This window comes from Heterodontus francisci, chromosome 37 (genome assembly GCF_036365525.1).
Source record: "Heterodontus francisci isolate sHetFra1 chromosome 37, sHetFra1.hap1, whole genome shotgun sequence".
NCBI classification, from domain to species: domain Eukaryota; kingdom Metazoa; phylum Chordata; class Chondrichthyes; order Heterodontiformes; family Heterodontidae; genus Heterodontus; species Heterodontus francisci.
In genome coordinates, this window is record NC_090407.1 from 21,191,290 (window position 1) to 21,210,844 (window position 19,555).

The 19,555-nt window shown below is 43.4% G+C and overlaps 1 protein-coding gene across 2 annotated transcripts in view; it reads right to left on the reverse strand.

The window, feature by feature from the left end:
* Positions 1-371: 371 nt before the first annotated feature.
* The window catches only part of LOC137352123 (matrix remodeling-associated protein 8-like), a 66,546-nt gene continuing 47,362 nt past the window's right edge, over positions 372-19,555 (reverse strand). The window contains exons 6-10 of one of the 2 annotated variants that reach the window (XM_068017248.1): positions 11,226-11,384; positions 10,239-10,269; positions 8,878-8,957; positions 7,509-7,601; positions 372-6,149 (exon numbers count right to left, since the gene is read on the reverse strand). In XM_068017248.1, the coding sequence (XP_067873349.1) occupies positions 6,124-6,149; positions 7,509-7,601; positions 8,878-8,957; positions 10,239-10,269; positions 11,226-11,384 (389 nt within the window). In that variant the 3' untranslated portion in view covers positions 372-6,123. Of the gene's footprint in view, positions 6,150-7,508; positions 7,605-8,877; positions 8,958-10,238; positions 10,270-11,225; positions 11,385-19,555 lie in introns of both variants that reach the window. The other variant, XM_068017247.1, reaches the window with a different exon arrangement.

The following is a 19,555-nucleotide window of genomic DNA, read 5'->3' on the forward strand; positions in this document are numbered from 1 at the left end:
TATACCATTTAGAATTGAAATCAGGAAGCACTTTTCCACACAAAAGGGTAGGAGAATTCTGGAAGTCTCTGCTTCAAAAGGCCATAGATGTTCTATCAATTGGAGCTTTCAAGAATGAGATAATAAATTATTGTTGGCTAAGGATGCCAAGATATATGGAGCAAAGGTATGTAAAATGAAGTTGAGGAACAGATCAGTTCTGAGCCATTTCAAAGGTGATACAGGCTCAAGGGACTGAATGGCCCTACTCCTGCTCCTATATGTGTTGTAATTTCTGAGTGGTTTAATTTTGAGTGAAATGCAGGACCTCTTACTGTGCAGTGGAACTGACTGCTGAGGAAACAGTTGACTAATAAATGAGACAAAGCAAGGAAGGCATAGTGTTCTCTTTATTTAAATTTATGAACATTTGCTCATTTAACAGCATACTGTAGAACTGTATCAAGCCAGTACACACAGAGTGTAGACTCTATAATACACAAGATTAGCATGTAATAATAATAATGTGATTTGATTTGCTGGTGAGCAGGCACTAATCTCCATCATTTTTAAACTGGCACTATGCACACTCTTAAAGGGAAATAAATCCCAATTATTTGCACGGGGCTATTGTGTAGGAACACAAGAAATCCTGTTGCAGAGTGACACCTATCATGTTCATACACCATAGCCTGTGTCACACTAAAAGCAATAGCTGCACTGGTTAGACTGCAAAGCAGAGCTAATGTTTTAATGCGCAATAGGTAAAGTACTGATAACAGAAAGAGCAACACATGTCAGACACACAAATGTATATAAAATAATTTCCTGATGTGGCAAAATAACACCAAAAAATAAAATAATTTTGGATAAATTGAGAGAAAAAGGTCAAGGGAGCAAGCAACAGATTGAACCCTCTCCTAAAGCCTACAAACACTGGTAAGTACAGGACTAAAGCAGACAGCTGTATTCCGTCTTATCTGCTCTCCACTGCTTCTTTCTAAAAAAAGCTTTCCACACATTTTTGAGGTTTCCACATTTTCAAGTCTCAGTAGGAAGTAGTTAAATCAAGCCAGTCTGTTCCCCATCCTTCTGCAGGGCTCATATGCATGTTACACTTTTAATAATTATACTTTTCACTGCATAGAACTTTGACTCCAACATTAGCATAGAGGGGAGGATGGTAAATGGGACGGCTGTGGACAGACTGATAGATTGGGGTGAGATGTGGCGGCGGAGGCCTAAAGCTTTCTTGAGGGCCCTGGCTGGCCCACAAAGAATGCTAAAAGAGTTAGTTACCTTCGACAGCTGGCACTTCCTGCCTTGGACCAGCTGTCCGGAGTTACACAGGTCGGGCAACCCCCTTCCTTATTATTAAAGTCATGGCACTGATGATGACATCAGGCCATGACTTTGGTATATTAATTAGGCCTCCACTTGCCATTTGTGGAAGCATTGTCCATGGCCCAATATCTGCAATTTAAAATTTAAAAGGGAGGGAATGGTTAGTTGCCCAATTCTGGTATTTTAACTGCCACACTCTTGTGCCCAATGCAGGGTGGATGTTTAAAAATTGAGGCCTAGGTGTCTTGTGCTAGGAGATTTGATGAGTTGTTTTTGACAATGTTCCTCCCCTCCCAGATCAGGTTTAAGTAGTCGATCTGGGAATTTTTAAAATGATAAAAATACATTTCGAATGTCCAGTTTAAAAGTAATAATTCACTTTCCCACTTACTCCTATGTTTTGCGAAGTGGAGATGTCATTAGTTATTAAAAGTTTTCAGTGAATTTTCATTGTCGGTAAAGAAAACTTCGACTCTCATCTGCCCTGCACCAAACCACAATGCCATGCCTGCCCAACCCCAACCTCTGCACTGCGTCAATTCCAGCTCCTGCCCTGCCTTCCTTCAACTGCTGCATTGCTCATCTTCACCCCTGCCTCAGCTCATTTGATGATGAAATGCTCATCCATGCCTCTGTTATCTCTAGACTATTCCAATGTACTCCTGGCCAGCCACCAACCTTACACCCTGGATCAATCTCATCAAAAACTCTGCTGCCAGTATCCTAACTCACACCAAATTCCAAGCACCCATCCACCCTGTGTTTGCTAACCTACATTGGCTCCCGGTCAAGCAACACCTCAATTTTAAAATTCTCATCCTTGTTTTCAAATTCCTCCAGGGCCTTGTCCCTCCCTATCTCTGTAACCTCTTCTTGCCCTACAATCCTCTGAGATCCCTGCGCTCCTCCAATTCTGGACTTTTGCACATCCCTAATTTTAATTGTTCCAGCTTTGGTGACCTTGCTTTCAGTTGCCTGGGCCCTAAGCTTTGCAATTCCCTCCCTAAGCCTATCTCTCTTCCATTTAAGATGCTCTTCAAAATCTACTCTTTGACCAAACTTTCGGTCACCTATTTTAATATTTCCTTATGTGGCTTGATGGCAAATTTTGTTTTCTATCGGTTCTGTGAAGCATTTTGGACGTTTTACTAAGTTAAAAGATGCTAAATAAATGCAAGTTGATGTTGCTCTAATCCCTGTCCTGTCCCAACCACTGGGTCAATATCAATTCTTGCACTGGGTCAATCTCAACCACTGCACAGAGCTAAACCCAATCCCTGCGCCAGGTCATTCCCAACCCACCCTGCCCCATCTCCTGCGCTGGGTCAATCCCGACCCCTGCACAGGCCTAATCCCGATCTCTGCATTGGGTCAATCCCAAAGCCTGTCCTGTTCCGATCCCATCCTTTGCATTAGGATAAACTACCCCCGAATCAGTCCAATCCCATCTCCTGGCTTGATCCTACCCAGACAAAGCCAAAATTCTGCTCTCTTTCTCACTTTAATTGCTTTACTTTGTGTCAATCCCTGTGCTACTCCACTCTCACCCTGCTTCGCTGCTGATCCTACCTCCAATCTCACTTTCACCGGTCCCAACCTCACTCTTCTCTCTCCCCCAATCCTGCCTTTTATCTGATTTTGGAGTTGGTATTGCGACATTCAACCTCCACAATTACAAACTCATGGAGATTTGGAAGGGAGGTGCTGTTACTGAGGATTGAGATTTGCAGGCTGATTATATAAATGAGTCCTTGTTGGCTCACAGTTTGAAGTTTATTATATTGGGAGGATTGCGGCAAATCAAGCTTTAATGTGTTATTTCCAATGACTAGCGTTTACAGAATAAGTAACATTATATCTCTACAAAAAATTGGAAGCTTGCTAGATGTGCCTGTAGGTCAGAGATTGAAGAGAGCTTCACTATGAAATCAGTCCATCCAGCAAGTTAGAAAAAAGTGTAACTTCGACAACAGCACAGAGTGGGCACTGTATGGTTGAATCATCAGTAACCACAGGCCCTATTGGTGCCAATTCATTACAGATCTACTCAGGCAACACTTTCATGTGTACTGGCCTATAAAATACCTGCAGTCAATAGGATCAGGGAAGGAATGGCAACAGCACCAACGCTAACATTTTCTGTTGAACAACAGTGATTTCTTGATTGTTTGCATGGACCTTGAATATTAGTTAAATCTAGTACCAAAAATATCATTAAATAGAACATAGACAGCTTCTCCAGTGATGGACAAAACATGGATGAATGGAGAACCTGTTATACTCATTATTCCCCCTCCCATTATTCTCACTATGTTCAAGTCAAATCTCATTGCACTACCTCCTACTCGAACTCATTTTTCCCTCAGCTCTCAAAATGTGGAACTCATCTGCCTCATTTTTCCTTCTTCCTGCAATCCTTAGTCTATTGGTGTCAGCTAAACTTTTCATCATGTCGCTGATCCTCTCCACAAATTGTCTCGATCTTGGTGCTGTCTTGTCTTGACCTCAATTAAATAAAAGACAATCTGATGAATATGTTTGAAACAATTCGTAATAGATTTTGTAAGGCTGTTTTACCTTTATAAAGTAATTAATATACAGGAGAGACCAATTCAACCCATTAAATTTACAAAAAACATTGGGTGCTTACGATAAAAAAAAAATGAAACAGCAGTGTTTTATTTGTACGGCACTGGCCATGGTTATACTTGGACTGGGAATATTTATCCAGTTTCTCTCCTTCTATTTGTATCATTGTTTATGTTGCAGTTGAAGCTGCAAATAGTTTATGAATGTAGGGCCCACTGCTGGTCCCAGACCAGTGACGTCGATCCCAGGCCAGCAACAGTTATCTCGGCTGATCCGCAGCATTTGTGCTGATCCCCAATGATCCTAGGCCAGCAACAGTTATCCCAGGCTGAACCCTATTGATCACAGGCCAGCAATAAGTCTTCTATATAATGTAACAGATACAATCATGTACAAAGGAAATCGAGTGAGATAGAAATGCAGGGTGAAACACCTGGATACAATGTTGTCTCAGTAATTGTGTGGACTGAGCAGGTTGCAGAGATATGGCAATGTGGGTTTTGAAATGTCAGCGTTTTATAAAATAAGACAGAGATTGAATAATTTTCACACACTGATAATCTTGTATAATGTCATTCTTCTTTAGAATATTGTGTCTGTTATCAAAATTGTTGCAGTTTGGATTACCTTGGGGTGATAACTGTTTTATGCAGCACATTTTAGAAATTATTCACTACATATTGAGTGGAACTTTTCACTTCCTGAGACTTATTTCTCACCAGAAAAAATGAATCTTTAAAAGAAGAGAAAATTCACATTTGATAGAGACGAACAGCTGGGCAGGAAGAAAGAAGCAGTCAGAGACTGAAGATGGGGTGTTGACTCACAGGGATTGGAAATGGACAGAGTGACACACTGAGGGATTGGGGATGGCAGGAGAAACACACAGAGGGACAAGAAGAAAGATAAACAGGCTGCATAAATGGAGACGTAGGGATAGAAACACTGAGGGACTGTAGAAGATGGCTAGAAAGGCTGAGGGACTGGAAATGCAGGGATAGACACCCTGAGAGAGTGGAGCTAAAGGGATACAGAGAGGTTGGAGATGCAAGGATAGACGCACAATGGGACTGGAGATGCAGGGATAGACTGGCTGAGGAGTTGGAAATAGAGGGATAGACACTGAGGGATTGGAAATGGATGGATTGACATACTGAGGGTTTGGAGATGGCAGGAGAAACACACTGAGGGACGGGATGAGAGATAAACTGCAGGACTGAAGATAGATACACCGAGGGACTGGGAATAGAGGGCGAGAAAGACTGAGGGATCAGAGATGCAGGGATAGACACACAGAGATTAGAGAGAGAGGGCTAGAGAGACTGAAGGATTCGAGATGCAGGGATAGACACAATTGAGGGATTGGAGTTAGAGGGAGAGACACACTGACAGATTAGAGATGGAGGGGAAGACACACAGGCATTGCAGATGGAGGGGATAGACAGTGAGGGGTTGGAGATGGAGGGGTAGCCAGACTTAGGAATTGGAAATGGAGTGATAGACATACTGAGGGAAAGGAGATGGAGGGATAGACAGACTGAAGCATTGGAGAGGGAGAGACATTGTGAAATTGGAGGCAGTGGGAGAGGCAGATGATTTGGAGACGGATGGATAGATAGGAGTAGTGATCCACACTGATGTTAATTTCAAGCTGCCAAGTTGCTTGGTCTTCCAGCTGGTCAGAGTTGGAAATTAAATGTGCTGAGATGGTGTGTTGTACTCACAGCCCCTGAGTTACACATTGTGTATCACTGGGTTTTGGTGGTTATTCCTTCAAGTAAAGCCGTGGCCAACTACTTGGAAAGGAGCAGCACTTAGCCTTGTGTTCTTGTGCTCCCAGAATCTCTATCCTCCCCCCTGTTAAGATCATGTGGACAGTTACAGCCATCCAGGAAATCAACCATTTCCCTTCGGACCAATGATATTGAAGCAGATTGCTAGTGGTGCCTGTCACCCTCATCAAGTAAAACCAATGCAGGTCTGGAATGGCAGACATATTAGATAAATGAAAGGTTCCCAGTAAGACAGTCCGAGGTTGTGGTTCTGCAAAATTTGCCGCACAGTTTCGGGATATGTTCGTGACAATACCATTTATATGTATACTTTACTTAAGCGCTGTATTATTGAAGGATATTGATAAAAGGCAACTGATTTCCTCATATAGACCCTTCACTGATCAGCTTCTGGATCCAGCCAGCAGCATCATTCTCTTTATTTCCAATATTTCTTCTCAAAACCTGAGGAAGTAAATCAGGAGGAATTAGTACTGACCCCCATTTAAATTGGCACAAATGACGTTTAATGACTATTATGTTTAATTATTGGAGGATCATTTAGAAGCAGTCCTGCCTCCTTCACCTGTGGCCTTGAGCAGACTTGTTGTATGAGTGTCTAGGCCTCTAGTCACTTGTCTTGCTCTACACCAGAAGGCACCAAATGTTATCAAGAGACAATGTTATCCCAGGTTCTGGTCAGCAAGTGAAAAATGTCCATTAAATGGAACCATTTAATAGGACTATAGGGGAGGTAGTTTGCTCTGCCCATGGACAAATGCCCAGCCTCCACTTATCAACTACCCATAGCAACATGACTGAAATCACCCCACGGAGAAAGTGTAGGCATGGGCTGCATCCTCTCACTGTGTGGAATCACAGATATGGATTCATGTCCCACTATGTGGGAATCAGACATAGATGCACATCCCATCATTGTGTGTGGGAATCACAGACACAGACACATGAGCCATCACTGATATTGAAGCACATCCCATCATTGTGTGTGGGAATCACAGACACAGACACATGAGCCATCACTGATATTGAAGCACATCCCATTGCTGTGTGTGGAAATCACAGACACAGACCTACGTCCCATCAATGTGTGGGGAATCACAGACACAGACCACATCTTATCATTGTGTGGGGCAATCACAAACACAGTCTTGCAATTCTTCATTGTGGAGGAATCATAGATATAGACGTCCATCCCATTACCTGACACTGTGATGGAACAGCAGTCTGTATCTGTAATTCCTCCATAGTGATGGGTTGTGAGTCTGTGTCTGCAATTCTGCCACACTGATAGGACTGGAATCGCAGACACAGACTTCCCTCTCATCACTGTGGAGTAATCACAGATATATACCTTTGTCCCATCACTGTGGGAGAATTCACACAGACTCCCAACCCATCCCAGTGGAGGAATCACAAACAGAGAATGCAGTCCCATCACTGTCTATGGGAATCACAGACAGATCCCAGTCCTATCAGTGTGGCAGAATTGCAGACACAGACTCACAACCCAACACTATGGAGGAATCACAGATACAGACTCCTGTTCCATCACAGTGTCAGGTAATCACAGGCAGAGACCCATGTTTCATCACTGTGTGCGGGAACCACAGGCACAGAATCAATCCCATCACCCTATGGCGGAATCACAGACACACTCACATCCCATTACTGAGCTCCCAGCTGATTATTGCAGGGTAGCAGTAGGAATGATAATTGTGACAGGTGAAAAAGCAGACTCCACAACAAGAATATTTAGAAAAGTGTGAAAAATGGAAAAATCAAGGGGTTTTAGACCCAGCATACCTCTATCTAAGTTCTTTGGGGGGATCTCCCTGAGCAGTTCCGCCTTCTCTCTGGACATTGCAGCCTTCTCCTTTAGTATGTTGTTCTTGTAGTCTGCTAAAAATGAGAACTGCAGTATTCTCACGCTGCAACAAGCACAAATGTACAGGCCAGCCGCACTCCCCCTCCCAAACGCCCTCGAAGTCCAACCCAAACCTCCCCATCTCCTGCCTCTAAAGCAGTGACTGCTACAGATGGTCAGTGATATAGCTCCACCCTTAGGCAAATCACACACAGACCTTCAGTGATATAGGATGGGATGATGTTCCTGTCAGTATAATCTGATGATACAATTCCTGGCTGCCATGTTGCATAAACAAGTTAATCAGTGGGGATCTGAGTACTGGTATTGTGTCAGAGATATTTAAATGAATACCACTCCAGTGATCCTGATCACTGTCTGCGGCTTGAAAGTGAGAAGGTTTAGATGTGGGTGAGGACAAGCTGGGTTTGGTTATCATGCCCCTTGCAGCCAAATGTCACTAAATCATATAAGTTAACAGAACAGGAGGCTATCTGACCTCTCATGCCTGTGTTGGATCGTTACTAGAGCACTAAGTAATTAAACACACTGCCCCACTCTCTCCCCCTAGCCTACTGAACCATTGGTGTTTATTGCACAGTTTCTTCTAGCTGGTACACTTTGTCTCAGTTCACACCTGAAGGATGACCATTTGAGTAAGGTACTGATATCCGTGGAACCCATTCCTCGGCATATGTCAATGGCTTCAAAGTGGGGGTGGGGAGAAGAAACAGAAAAATTGCAGGTGCCTGTGATGGGCACAAGATAATTAACATGCTCATGGTTCAAATTTGTATTCTCTCCTCCAAAGTGTGAGGAATACAATTGTTTTGCTCCTTACTGCTTCATTGGTTTTCTGCCTCATGCAGCAAGTACTGACTAAAATAAGAGCTGGGGCAGTTCCTGGCTCGGGCAGAGAACACAGCATTCGAAACATGGGTGGAATACTGGCCAATATAAATCCTGATTAGTATGGGCTCCTGGACTGGTTTTAATCACCTCAGGGGAGTTGGAAAGGAGGCTTCCCGATTCCACCCCACCCTCCTCTCCCCAACCAAAATTGGCCTTGCATTGTATTTCTGTGTTTCTATCTCTCCCAGAAGATTGTAGGACTATTGTGCGTGGGATTAGTTGGGAATCATGATGGTTAAGGCATCATGACTATACTGCAGGCTCATACTCCTGTCCACGATTTCCAAATCTTCATAATGATAAGGAGATCAGGAACAGATTCGGGTGAGCAAAGACAGTGACTGTGCACTTTGAGCGTACCGTTTAATCAGCAAATCTTAACGATGTCAAACATACCCAGTTTTATTCCCTCATTTTTGTTCAGTCTCAGGTCAGTCGTGTCAATCACAAAATCGTTGAGAGTAACTTCTGTTCTCCTGTTGATTTGAGGAGAGAGCACAGATATAGAGAGTGGCCGTTAGCAGTCAATGAAGCTCCTGAGAAAAGTGCTTATTTGTATTTATTTTAGTTTTTTCTGCAAATTGCATAATGATTCTGCCTTTGTTCTAGTGCAGACCTCTATCTGTATAAAGTTAAAGCAAAATTACTTTACTGAAAGATCTCTATATAAGGGAACACAAATGTAACATTAAACCGCATCCCCTACCATGTCAGGAAAAAACACTGAACATTCTGTCATTCCCTGTAAGCTGCCCTTTCTGTAAATAAGGCTTCCCAGAGAGCAGATTTTTAACATGAACTGTTTCATGCAGCGCTAATATTATTCACCGAGAGGAAGCAGAACAGCCAGAGAGGAAGAGCAAGAGATCAGGAGCCGAACAGAGGGTGCAGGAGACTGGGACAGGAGAGCAGGAGGTCAGAAATGCCATCCAATGCAATGTCTTTGATTTTGATTTAGAGATACAGCACTGAAACAGGCCCTTCGGCCCACCGAGTCTGTGCCGACCATTAACCACCCATTTATACTAATCCTACATTTATCCCATATTCCTACCACATCCTCACCTGTCCCTATATTCCCTTACCACCTACCTATACTAGGGGCAATTTATAATGGCCAATTTACCTATCAACCTGCAAGTCTTTTGGCTGTGGGAGGAAACCGGAGCACCCGGAGGAAACCCACGCAGACACAGGGAGAACTTGCAAACTCCACACAGGCAGTACCCAGAATTGAACCCGGGTCGCTGGAGCTGTGAGGCTGCGGTGCTAACCACTGCGCCACTGTGCCGCCCATCTTGTGGGCAAGATGACTCTTTATTCAGGGCACCTAAGGATGGACAATAAATGCTTTTGCCAGTGACACCCACATCCAGTGAACGCAGATAAAAAAATGTTCCTCCACAGTTTCCTCACATGGCAGGGTGCGACCTCCGCAGCCAGAATCCTTGAGCTCTCGAGGAGAAGAGCTTGTCTACTGCAGGCTGAGATGCTTGCAGCCTCAGAATTTGTCTTTCCCTCACCAAGGAATGCCCCAGCCGGGAAGCAAAGAGGAGATTAAGAACTGCAAGCCATATGGTCGAGATCCTTGCACTATATGGCTGCAGACCTCTATCCAAAGGCCTTTGACCTGAAATCAGTGTTTCTCTGGTTATCTGCTCAGGTCATGTGATAAGTGTATAGTTTGATCACAAGTCTCCCAAAGAGTTTATTTGTGCTGGCAGTGAGAGGGGGGTGAAAGATGAGGCAACACTTACGGCTGAGACGTCTTCACATTATACTGGAGACCTAAAGAAAGGAAAACCCAATTGTGAGCCAAAGGAATTCAAAGAGCAGGTATGCATCCCTCTGCTGCTGCCTGTTTAGTGGGTCGTGCAGGCCCGTGTGACAAAGCTGCATTTTGAACCAAACTATCCTGGGTTTAGGAGTATAGAAACAGGAAGAGGCCATTCAGCCACTCGAGCCTGCTCTGCCATTCAATTAGATTATGACTGATCTGTACCTCAACTCCAACTGCTTACCGAACAAAAATCAATCAATTTTGAAAGTCTGGAAAACTCTAATTGTCCCCCCGCATCCATGGCCATTTGAGGGAAAGAGTTCCAGATTTCTAATACCCTTTGTGTGGAAAAAGTGCTTACTGATTTCGCTTCTGAATGGCCTAGCTCTAATTTTAAGTTTGTGCCCTCTTGTTTTTGATGGTTTCAAGGCAGAGATGTTAATTGTACATTAGTTGTGTATAATTTTATGCAGGTGGTGGGCATTAACTGGTGATTCACTTGAATCCCTATAAATAGGCACAGACTAAAACTGTGGTTGTGTTAGGAGGTGTATGCTTGTAATGTGTAACTTTGTAAATAAATATAAAAGTGTTTAAAGATTGGCTCCAGTTCTATCCTCCACCAACTGGCTTCCTGGAATATAAAAGGACACTGGTGCAGTGTACACACGTACACATATACAGGTTTCAGCCCACGAGGTGAATCTCTAATTTTTTTCCACCTTTCTGGGTAAGGGGGAAAGCAAAAGCCAGCAGCGCCCATACAGGAATGGAGGTAGGGGAGATCGGTAAGAACCTTTCCCACATATCACCGAGCAACTGACTAGTGAGCAGCACAGAAAGTCCCTCCCAGATTTACCCTATTACCTGTATACTGTATGCACTGTCAAGGGTCTTAAGGAGGGAAAGAGGCAGGGAAATATAAAATATGTAACAAGAAAAAAATAAGGAAATAAGACGTCACCTCTCTTTCGCTGTCGGTGGGTAATCAGGGCAATGATGGTTATAAGAATGGCCAGGAGCAGTAGTGTTGCCAGGATGTATCCAAGTTGATGAAGAAAATGTGAAGAATGTTCCGGAATAAAAACATTGATGACTTTTGGGACTTCAACCGATGTAGATGCTATAAACATAAACAAATAAATAAACAAACAGTCTCCAAAAATAAAGTCACTCATTCAAGATTTGGAATCCACACATTGTGGCATTGTTAGTGGACACGCTGGAGCTTGGTTGTGAAGTTTAGTTCCTGATGAGGTATTCGCTTTTAAGGACTTTGCTCTCGGTAACTGTACATGTTTGTAAACTGAAAGGAAGAACTTGCATTTATATAACACTTTTCACAACCTCAAGACGTCCCAAAGCACTTTACAGCCAGTGAAGTATTTAAGAAGTACATTCACTGTCACCGTTGCAATGTAGGTAACACAACAGCTAATTTGCATACAGCAAAGTCCCACAAACAACAATGTGATAATAATCAGATAATCTGTTTTAGGTGTTGGTTGAGGGCTAAATATTGACCAGGACATCAGGGAAACCTCCCCTAATCATCTTCTAATAGTGCCATGGGAGCTTTTATGCCCACCTGGAAAGCAGATGGGGGGCCTCAGTTTAACGTCTCATCTGAAAGACAGTACCTCCAACAGTGCAACACTCCCTCAATACTGCAATGAAGTGTCAGCCTAGATTATGTGCTCAAATCTCTGGAGTGGGGCTTGAATCCATGATCTTCTGATTCAGAAGTGGGAGTGCTACCTGCTGAAATTGCTGAGGTCAATTAGAGGCAAAGATGCATTGCTTTTATGTTTTAGACCCTGAATTAGAAGAACAAGATGGGGAAATTATCAGTTTCTATACAATAGTGAGTGAGATTGGTCAAGTGACCTCCCTCACTTTGTGGGCTCTGTCAATTACAAGATCATTTTCACCCTACAAGTGCATATATATGTATAAAATAGGTTGCAGCAAATTTTCACAGTGGTTCTGATCTGTCTATTATATATAAAAGGTTTGAGAAACATGTGTCACATTTCAACTGTCATATGTGCAAATTTCTGTGTCACAATGAAAAAGAGATTCTAAAAAAAAGAAACCCCATCATTTCCTGCCGGTTTCGCTTGATCTCTAATTGGCCTTCGTATATGCCTAGGATCGTAGAAATTACAGCAGACAGAGCAATGTGGTTGATCCTAGCTCTTCAAGCTGCCTAAGAACAGTCTCTAGTTGGCCTCAGGAAAGGACCTCGTGGCCTTAAAGGGTAATATCAACTAACAGCTACAGCTTTGCAGCGGGATATGTTATGCCTCACACTTCATATAAAATACTGTATCATTGATTTATAGTGAGCAACAACATGGGAGATCCAATAGTATCATGAAAAAGATTAGGCCGGCAATAATAGACGTGATGCCACATTGCATCATTGCACTAATTAGCATATCATTGTACTTCCCTCAGTTTATAAACATAGTCAAATAATTTCCCTAACCTTTGAGCCTGATGGTACCACCCCTTAAACTGAACCGGAAGCTGGGGTGGACCTGTGCCTCCAGTGGCCTCTTTCTCTTTTGTAATATTTACCAGATGGCTCAGCAGGTGAATGTGCCATGCAGTTTGGTACTGAGCCACATGGAAAGAAAGGTCCCAGGTTTGACTGCCAGTCTGTTAGCCGATCTTGATCAGTTCAAAGTTGAGGTATTGCTCCTGGACTGGGTGAGAGAAAAACAGCAAGGCTTCTCACCTCAATCACCATCTGGTAATTCCCCCTGCACACCGCCACTGGAAAATTCAGCTCCATTTGCGTGGGATGAAGTTAAGCGTTTATGGTTATTCCTATAGCATTATATGGATCTGAGCACTGGAACACAAAGAAATGCTGTCGAGAAAAAAATACTAACAGAAGAAATAAGTTGGTTGAGAGGAATACTGGGAGTATCCAGGATGCAAAGAATCAAGAACAGTCACAACAGTGACTACACTTCAAAACTACTTCATTGGCTGTAAAGCACTTTGAGAAGTCTGGTGGTTGTGAAAAGTTCTATATAAATGCAAGTCCCTTTTTCTTTCTTTATAATAATAACATGGCTCGGACAAGAAATAACACTTGTAAGGCAATCCACAAAAGAGGTCTGATGTTTTAAGAATGGAAACAGCTAGAATATTTTTCATGGGTCTGCATGCAGAGATACATGGAATAAGAAACCCAAGGAAGACTAAGGAAGCACTGGATAGACAATGTCAAGAGTGGACTTGCCACAGAAAGGGATACAGATGATTGAATCAGCCAGGCTGTTTCAGAGCTGACAACAGCAGAGTGAATTAATTCAGCCCAGTATGTACCTGAAAAGGGAAATTTGCAAGATTATGGGGAAAGGGCTGATGAGTGTGCTGTATGACTCTATGATTTAATTGTCACTGCTGAGCTGAGCAACAGGCAATTAGTAATTGTAGTAGGGGGAACAGATGGACCAATGGCATTCTCCTGCCTGAAATACATGGCTACTGTGTAAAGTGTGATTTTGTATGTGTGTGTGTGTGTATGCATACACACACACATGCCAACAATAACGGGACTGCGCTTAGCGGTGATACCCTACAGTCGTATAGTCCGATTACACTTACTTTCTGAACTCACATGTGCTTTTGGGAGAGTAATAAAGAGGGGGTTGTGGAAACATATTCCAAAGAGAGTCAGGCCCTTCAAGAGAGGGGTTGGCGTGGCTCTGTGCAGCAGCCCTCTCCTGCCAGACTGTATTATGAGAGTTAATTTCTCTGTAGAACATGGCACTCCACCACAGAGCAGTCTAATGTTTGCACAGACTATTCCCAGGTGTTGGTGCCTGGGAAATGTGAGTTAGGCTGGAAGGAAAAAAAGTTAAGACTGTCCTACTTTTGGTTCAGACACAAAACTATGCACAGGGGCTGCCAAGCATGAGAGCCAGGATTAAATAAGCAGCATCACAGCCCAGGGAGATTTCAGGCACACGGGACCCTGACTCATCCCTGCATCGTAATCTCCTGCCACGTTGGTGCGTTCAGCTCTGGAGAAAGTCTACGCAGTGACAATTCCTGCATTCATTTTCTAATTTATCTAATAATTAAAAATCAAACCGTGATTGTGACAGATACAATCGGTGGTGCAGGAATCACGTTACCAATCACAACATCATACTATCCTCCTGGGCATTAATCTGGACACTTTTATTGGTCAATTAAGTGTCTCATGCATGGCAACAGGCACCGAACTGGGTAAGGGTCCTGTAAGATATTTTGGAAAAATGAAGTTAAAGCCTGAAGTGTAAAAAATTTATTACTGACTGTTAATTGTATATTAACTGTGTTTAATTGTATGCAGGTGATGGGCATTAACTGAGGATTCACTTGTGCCCCTAAAAACAGATACAGACTGAAACTGTGGTTGTTGGGTTAGGTGTACACTTGCAATTTGAAACTCTGTAAATAAATGCTTAGAAGAAGTGTGTAAAGATTGGCTCCTGTTCTATCCTTCGCCAACTGGCTTTCTGGAATATGACATTGACTGTATAACATTGCTGCAAAATGAGGTGTGTCAGTCACACTGCTGTATAAATCTCTCTGCTATGTACAGTGCTGTGCTACGATATGTGGTGAAGAACTGATCAGATGTGAGTTTGTCAGCCCCTTCCAGCACAAGGATTTTCTGGCTTTCCCATTATGCGTTGGTTTATGACCAGGAGGACAGTATGATATTATGATTGGTGGCATGAATCCCACACCACCAACTGGTTCTGTCACAGTCACTGTCATCCAGCTGGGTAGGACTATGCTCGCCTGGTTCCATTCTTACCTATCCAGTCACAACCAAAGAATCACCTGCAATAGCTTCTCTTCCTGCTCCCAGACCATTACCTCTGGTGTCCCCCAAGGATCTATTCTTCGCTGCCTCCTACTTTTCAGCTGCATGCTGCCCCTTAGCAACATCATCTGAAAACAGGTTCCACAAGTATGCTGACGACACCCAACTCTACCTCACCACCGCCTCTCTCGACCCCTCCGCTGTCTCTAAATCGTCAGACTGCTTGTAGGACATCCAGTATTGGATGAGCAAAAATCTCCTCCAACTGAATATTGGGAAGACAGCAGCCATTGTCCTCAGTCCCAATCACGAACTCTGCTCCCTAGACACTGACTCGATCCCTCTCCCTGCCACCTGTTTGAGGCTGAACCAGGCTGTTCACATCCTTAAGTGTCCTATCTGATCCCAAGATCAGTTTCTGACTACACATCCGCGTCATCCCCAAGACTGCCTCTTTCTGCCTCTGTAATATTACCTGACTCCACCCCTGCCTCAGTTAATCTTTTGCTGAAACCCTTATGCATACTTTGTTACTTCTGGACTTGACTATTGCAATGCACTCTTGGAAAGTCTCCCATCTTCCACACTCCACTTAAGATCATCCAAAACTAGAATGGTTTTCATTCACACCACTCACATCAACTCCTGTTAACCAACCATCCCTGCGCTTGCTGACCTACATTGGTTTCCAGTTAAGCAACACCTCATTTTTTAAATTCTCACCCAATTTTCAAGATTTCCAAATCCCTTCATAGTCTCACCTTTCCCTATCTCTGCACCCTCCTCCAGCCCTTCAAACCTCAGATATCTGTGGTCCTCATTCTACCTCTTGTGAATCCCTGATTTTAACTGCTCCAGCATTGGTGGCTGTGCCTCAGCTGCTAAGGCCCTAAGTTCTGGAATTTCTTTCCTAAACCTCTCCACCTCTCTACCTGTTTCCCCCTTTAGGACGCTCCTTAAAATCTACCTTGTTGATCAAGCTTTTGGTCATCTGCCCTAATATCTCCTAACATGGCTCCATGTCAAATTCTGTTTGACAATTCTGAGAAGAGCCTTGGAGCATTTTACTGCATTAAAGTGGCCAAATAAATACAAACTGCTGTTGTTTTTAGAGCATTCATGCTGACACTTTGTTACAGTGAAACACCTGCCACAAGTCTAGGTTTTAAAATTAAATTCCATTGTTGCATTTGATTACTTTGAGTTATCCACTTTTCATATCTTCGATGCATTTTTATCAGAGTAAAGACTAGGCTCAATTCTGCCATCCCCACCACCCCTCCACATCCCTTCCAGTTTCCAGTTTTGAACTTGGTTAAAACAGATAACTCTATTTCTTGGCAGGAGCTGCACAGGGTTGTTCTTCCCAAATGAGGGACTAAACATCTGGGAATCAATTGTCCGGGGGCCCTAGCACATCTCCCAGCAGCCAATTGCAGAGCAATCAGCAGGGGTCTGAGAGCTGCATCACCTGCAACAAGAGACTACCTAGAATATTTTACCAAACACAACACACAATGCATTTTCTAAACCAGCCCTCAGTAAAACCAAAATACAAAGCCTCTGTTGACGACTTAGAATACTGGTTCACCCTAACTTGAAATAACTGTAACTAGCATTTTTAGAAATGGACACAAAAATAGGAGTAGGTCATTCAGCCCCTTCAGCCTGTTCCGCCATCCAGTTAGATCATGGCCGATTCGTACTTCAACTCCACAGCAAGTTACTTACTCTGTCACACAACAATGACATCATCAAATTAAAGCAACAACTTCAAATTTTCATGTACACAGCTAATCCTCTACTCAGACACCAACAGTGTATCTCAACATCAACAGTGCACACAACAGGCCTGCAATCGAATGGTCAACTATCAAATTTCTGAATGTATTAGATTTCTAAACTGCGGTTACCATAACACCCTGCCTTCCTGGAATGTCCAGCTGCAAGCACTCCCGGACACCAGCACTGTATTATCAATAGTAATTATTGTCTTTTGCTCCAGTTCAAGGAGAGTTCCTGAGTAAAATAATAACCTCCTAGTCTCAAAACCTTGCCTGACCTTTCTTTTCTGTGTGCCTCTGGAACGAGGGCCCAATATCCTTCACTTAGGGATTAGAACCAAGATCAACATGAATGAAAGTGGACTGGTGATTCGGTTGTCAGCTGTATCAGGAGTTCTGGCTATTAAGTCACTTTTCTTTTTACATATTTTATAGATTTAAAAATAAACATTGAGTTTTTACATCACGTCACACTCTGCTTTTACAAATGAATATGCTCAAATTATTCTTTTCTTTGGAAAATACATTTTCCTGATTGTTGTTTTTTTCAGGGGATTGAAGAATACTGAGCTTCTGGAATGCAGCCAGTTCCACAAAGTTCCCATATGCATCAAATCAACTGAACAGGATGCAGTTCTTGCCTCAGAAACTTCTGGAAATTCTGAGAAGCAAACACTAATGAAACAGTTGAGGATATAAAACACCATGAGGTGTGGGTATTAGAAGAGTAGCAAGGAGGACAGGAGGAAGAAAAAACACCCAAAAGGCCGAGGCAAAAAGATAATGAGAACAAGCTTTGAGTGGCTTGTCGGCACAGCACTCTCTCCTGCCAAGCCTTTACCAAGTAGATGTTGGCTGGGATAAATTATCTACATTTTGGAGCAGAAGCAGTCTATTTGATTACATGAGACAGTATTAATGCAGTTTTTTTTTTGCATTTAATTAAAATCCTAAACAACCTCCTTCACCTGAGCTTTTTTTTGAAGGGTTTAAGACTGGAGCTTTATGCTGGGGTTTCTGAGTGCAGTATTGTTCAACAGATGGGAAGATGTCCAACACGAGCAATCGCCAGCCCTTGTTTACTTTGGATTTGACTGTTACTTCCTTACTTCTCCTTCTCCTTTCATGGTAATGCTCTGGATGGAGCTGAAATAACTGATTTCCTTCATCCGGAGACTTCAGACATGTGTTGTGGAATTCTGGAGCCTTTCATAGCTTCACAATTAATTAAGTTCCAATATGCTCCTTCCTTAGTTTTTACTGCCCTAAAGGCAGTAAAGGGTTGGGGTCTCACAATTAAATCCTTTGATTACTGGTGTCTCTCTTTGTTTAATTTTTCTTTCCTGACTCAGTCTTGCTGCACACACTGGGCTGGATTTTACCAAGCCCACGATGTCAGGCTCCGTGGCAGCAGGGGGCGGTGCAGAAGATGGTACCAGAAGTGGTCTACCACGGAAGCCAACGCCAGGAGAACCTGGTCCTATTCCCCCCCGGCGGCAGTGAAGCTCCACAGCGGACCCCCGCTACTGAGCGACGGGACCTGAATTTAAATATTTAAATTAATGACATGCATAAATTTAAATCAGCTTGCCTTCAATCTTCTGGGCCCACCACGATCTTTGGCATGGTGGCCAGCACTCCCGTGCCTTCAATACCCCGTGCAGGGAAAGCCGGTGTGACACTGGTGGGGAGGGGGGAAGAGTTAAGATTTTCAATGCGGTGGGAGGGGGGGGGGGGGGGTCAAATAAACATAATGGGTCTAAGGGATGGTGGGAAGTGGTAAACCTTAAACTTTGTGCAGTTTGGGGGCAGGGTAAGGCCAGATTTAAAAGGCAAGTGTTTTGTGTTGGGGGGAAGGGCAAATACTCAATATAATTGTTATGGGGTGGTGGGAAAGGGGAATTAGAAATTAATTTGATAAATTTTGGGGGGAGATACTGCTTTAAAAATTCAAATTGACTGGCAGGGCTGGCTGCCCTTTAAAAATGGCGCCAGCACCTGCGCACAGATTGCTGACACCATTGTCTGGGACAGACAGCCCACCCTATCCACGTGATTGGGGGGAGGGCAGGCTGCCCCGGCTATTTAAATGAGTCGCTGCGCGAGAGATTGCGGCAGGTCTTTGGCTTGCAGGCTGCCACTTTTTGAGCTTGGCGGCGGCCTCTTAAAATCCAGCCCAGTTCCATATCAGGAAAAATCTGTCGTATTTGACATAATATTTATCCTTCTCAAGTGTCCCTCATCATTCTGCAGCTCTCACTGAACAGGAAGCTATATTAATAATCTCAAGATTCTCTGGGGGTGCAAGATGGGCCAAAAGGTCCAACTTAGCAGAGCGCTGTCCCTTGCAAAAGGATACCTGAACTATCTCCAACAACATATTGGCTTGGGCGATATTCAGACGTCCCTGGTGGTAGTCTTAAACAGAAGTGAGGCCACTTGCATATGTAAATGAGAAGCCTAATGCCTGCTTGAGGACCCATTTCCAAAATTGGTCAGAAACTCAGCTTTTCCAGTTCCTTAAAAAGATCTCTGAAGTATGCCAACAGTAATCTTTTTCTTTTTAACTTACTTTATTGTGGAGAGAGTGGGAGCAGGAGTGCTCCTGACTCCACAGCATTATCACAGGCCACTGCAGCATGTGTGTCTCCCCACACTCAGGATCTACCAGAG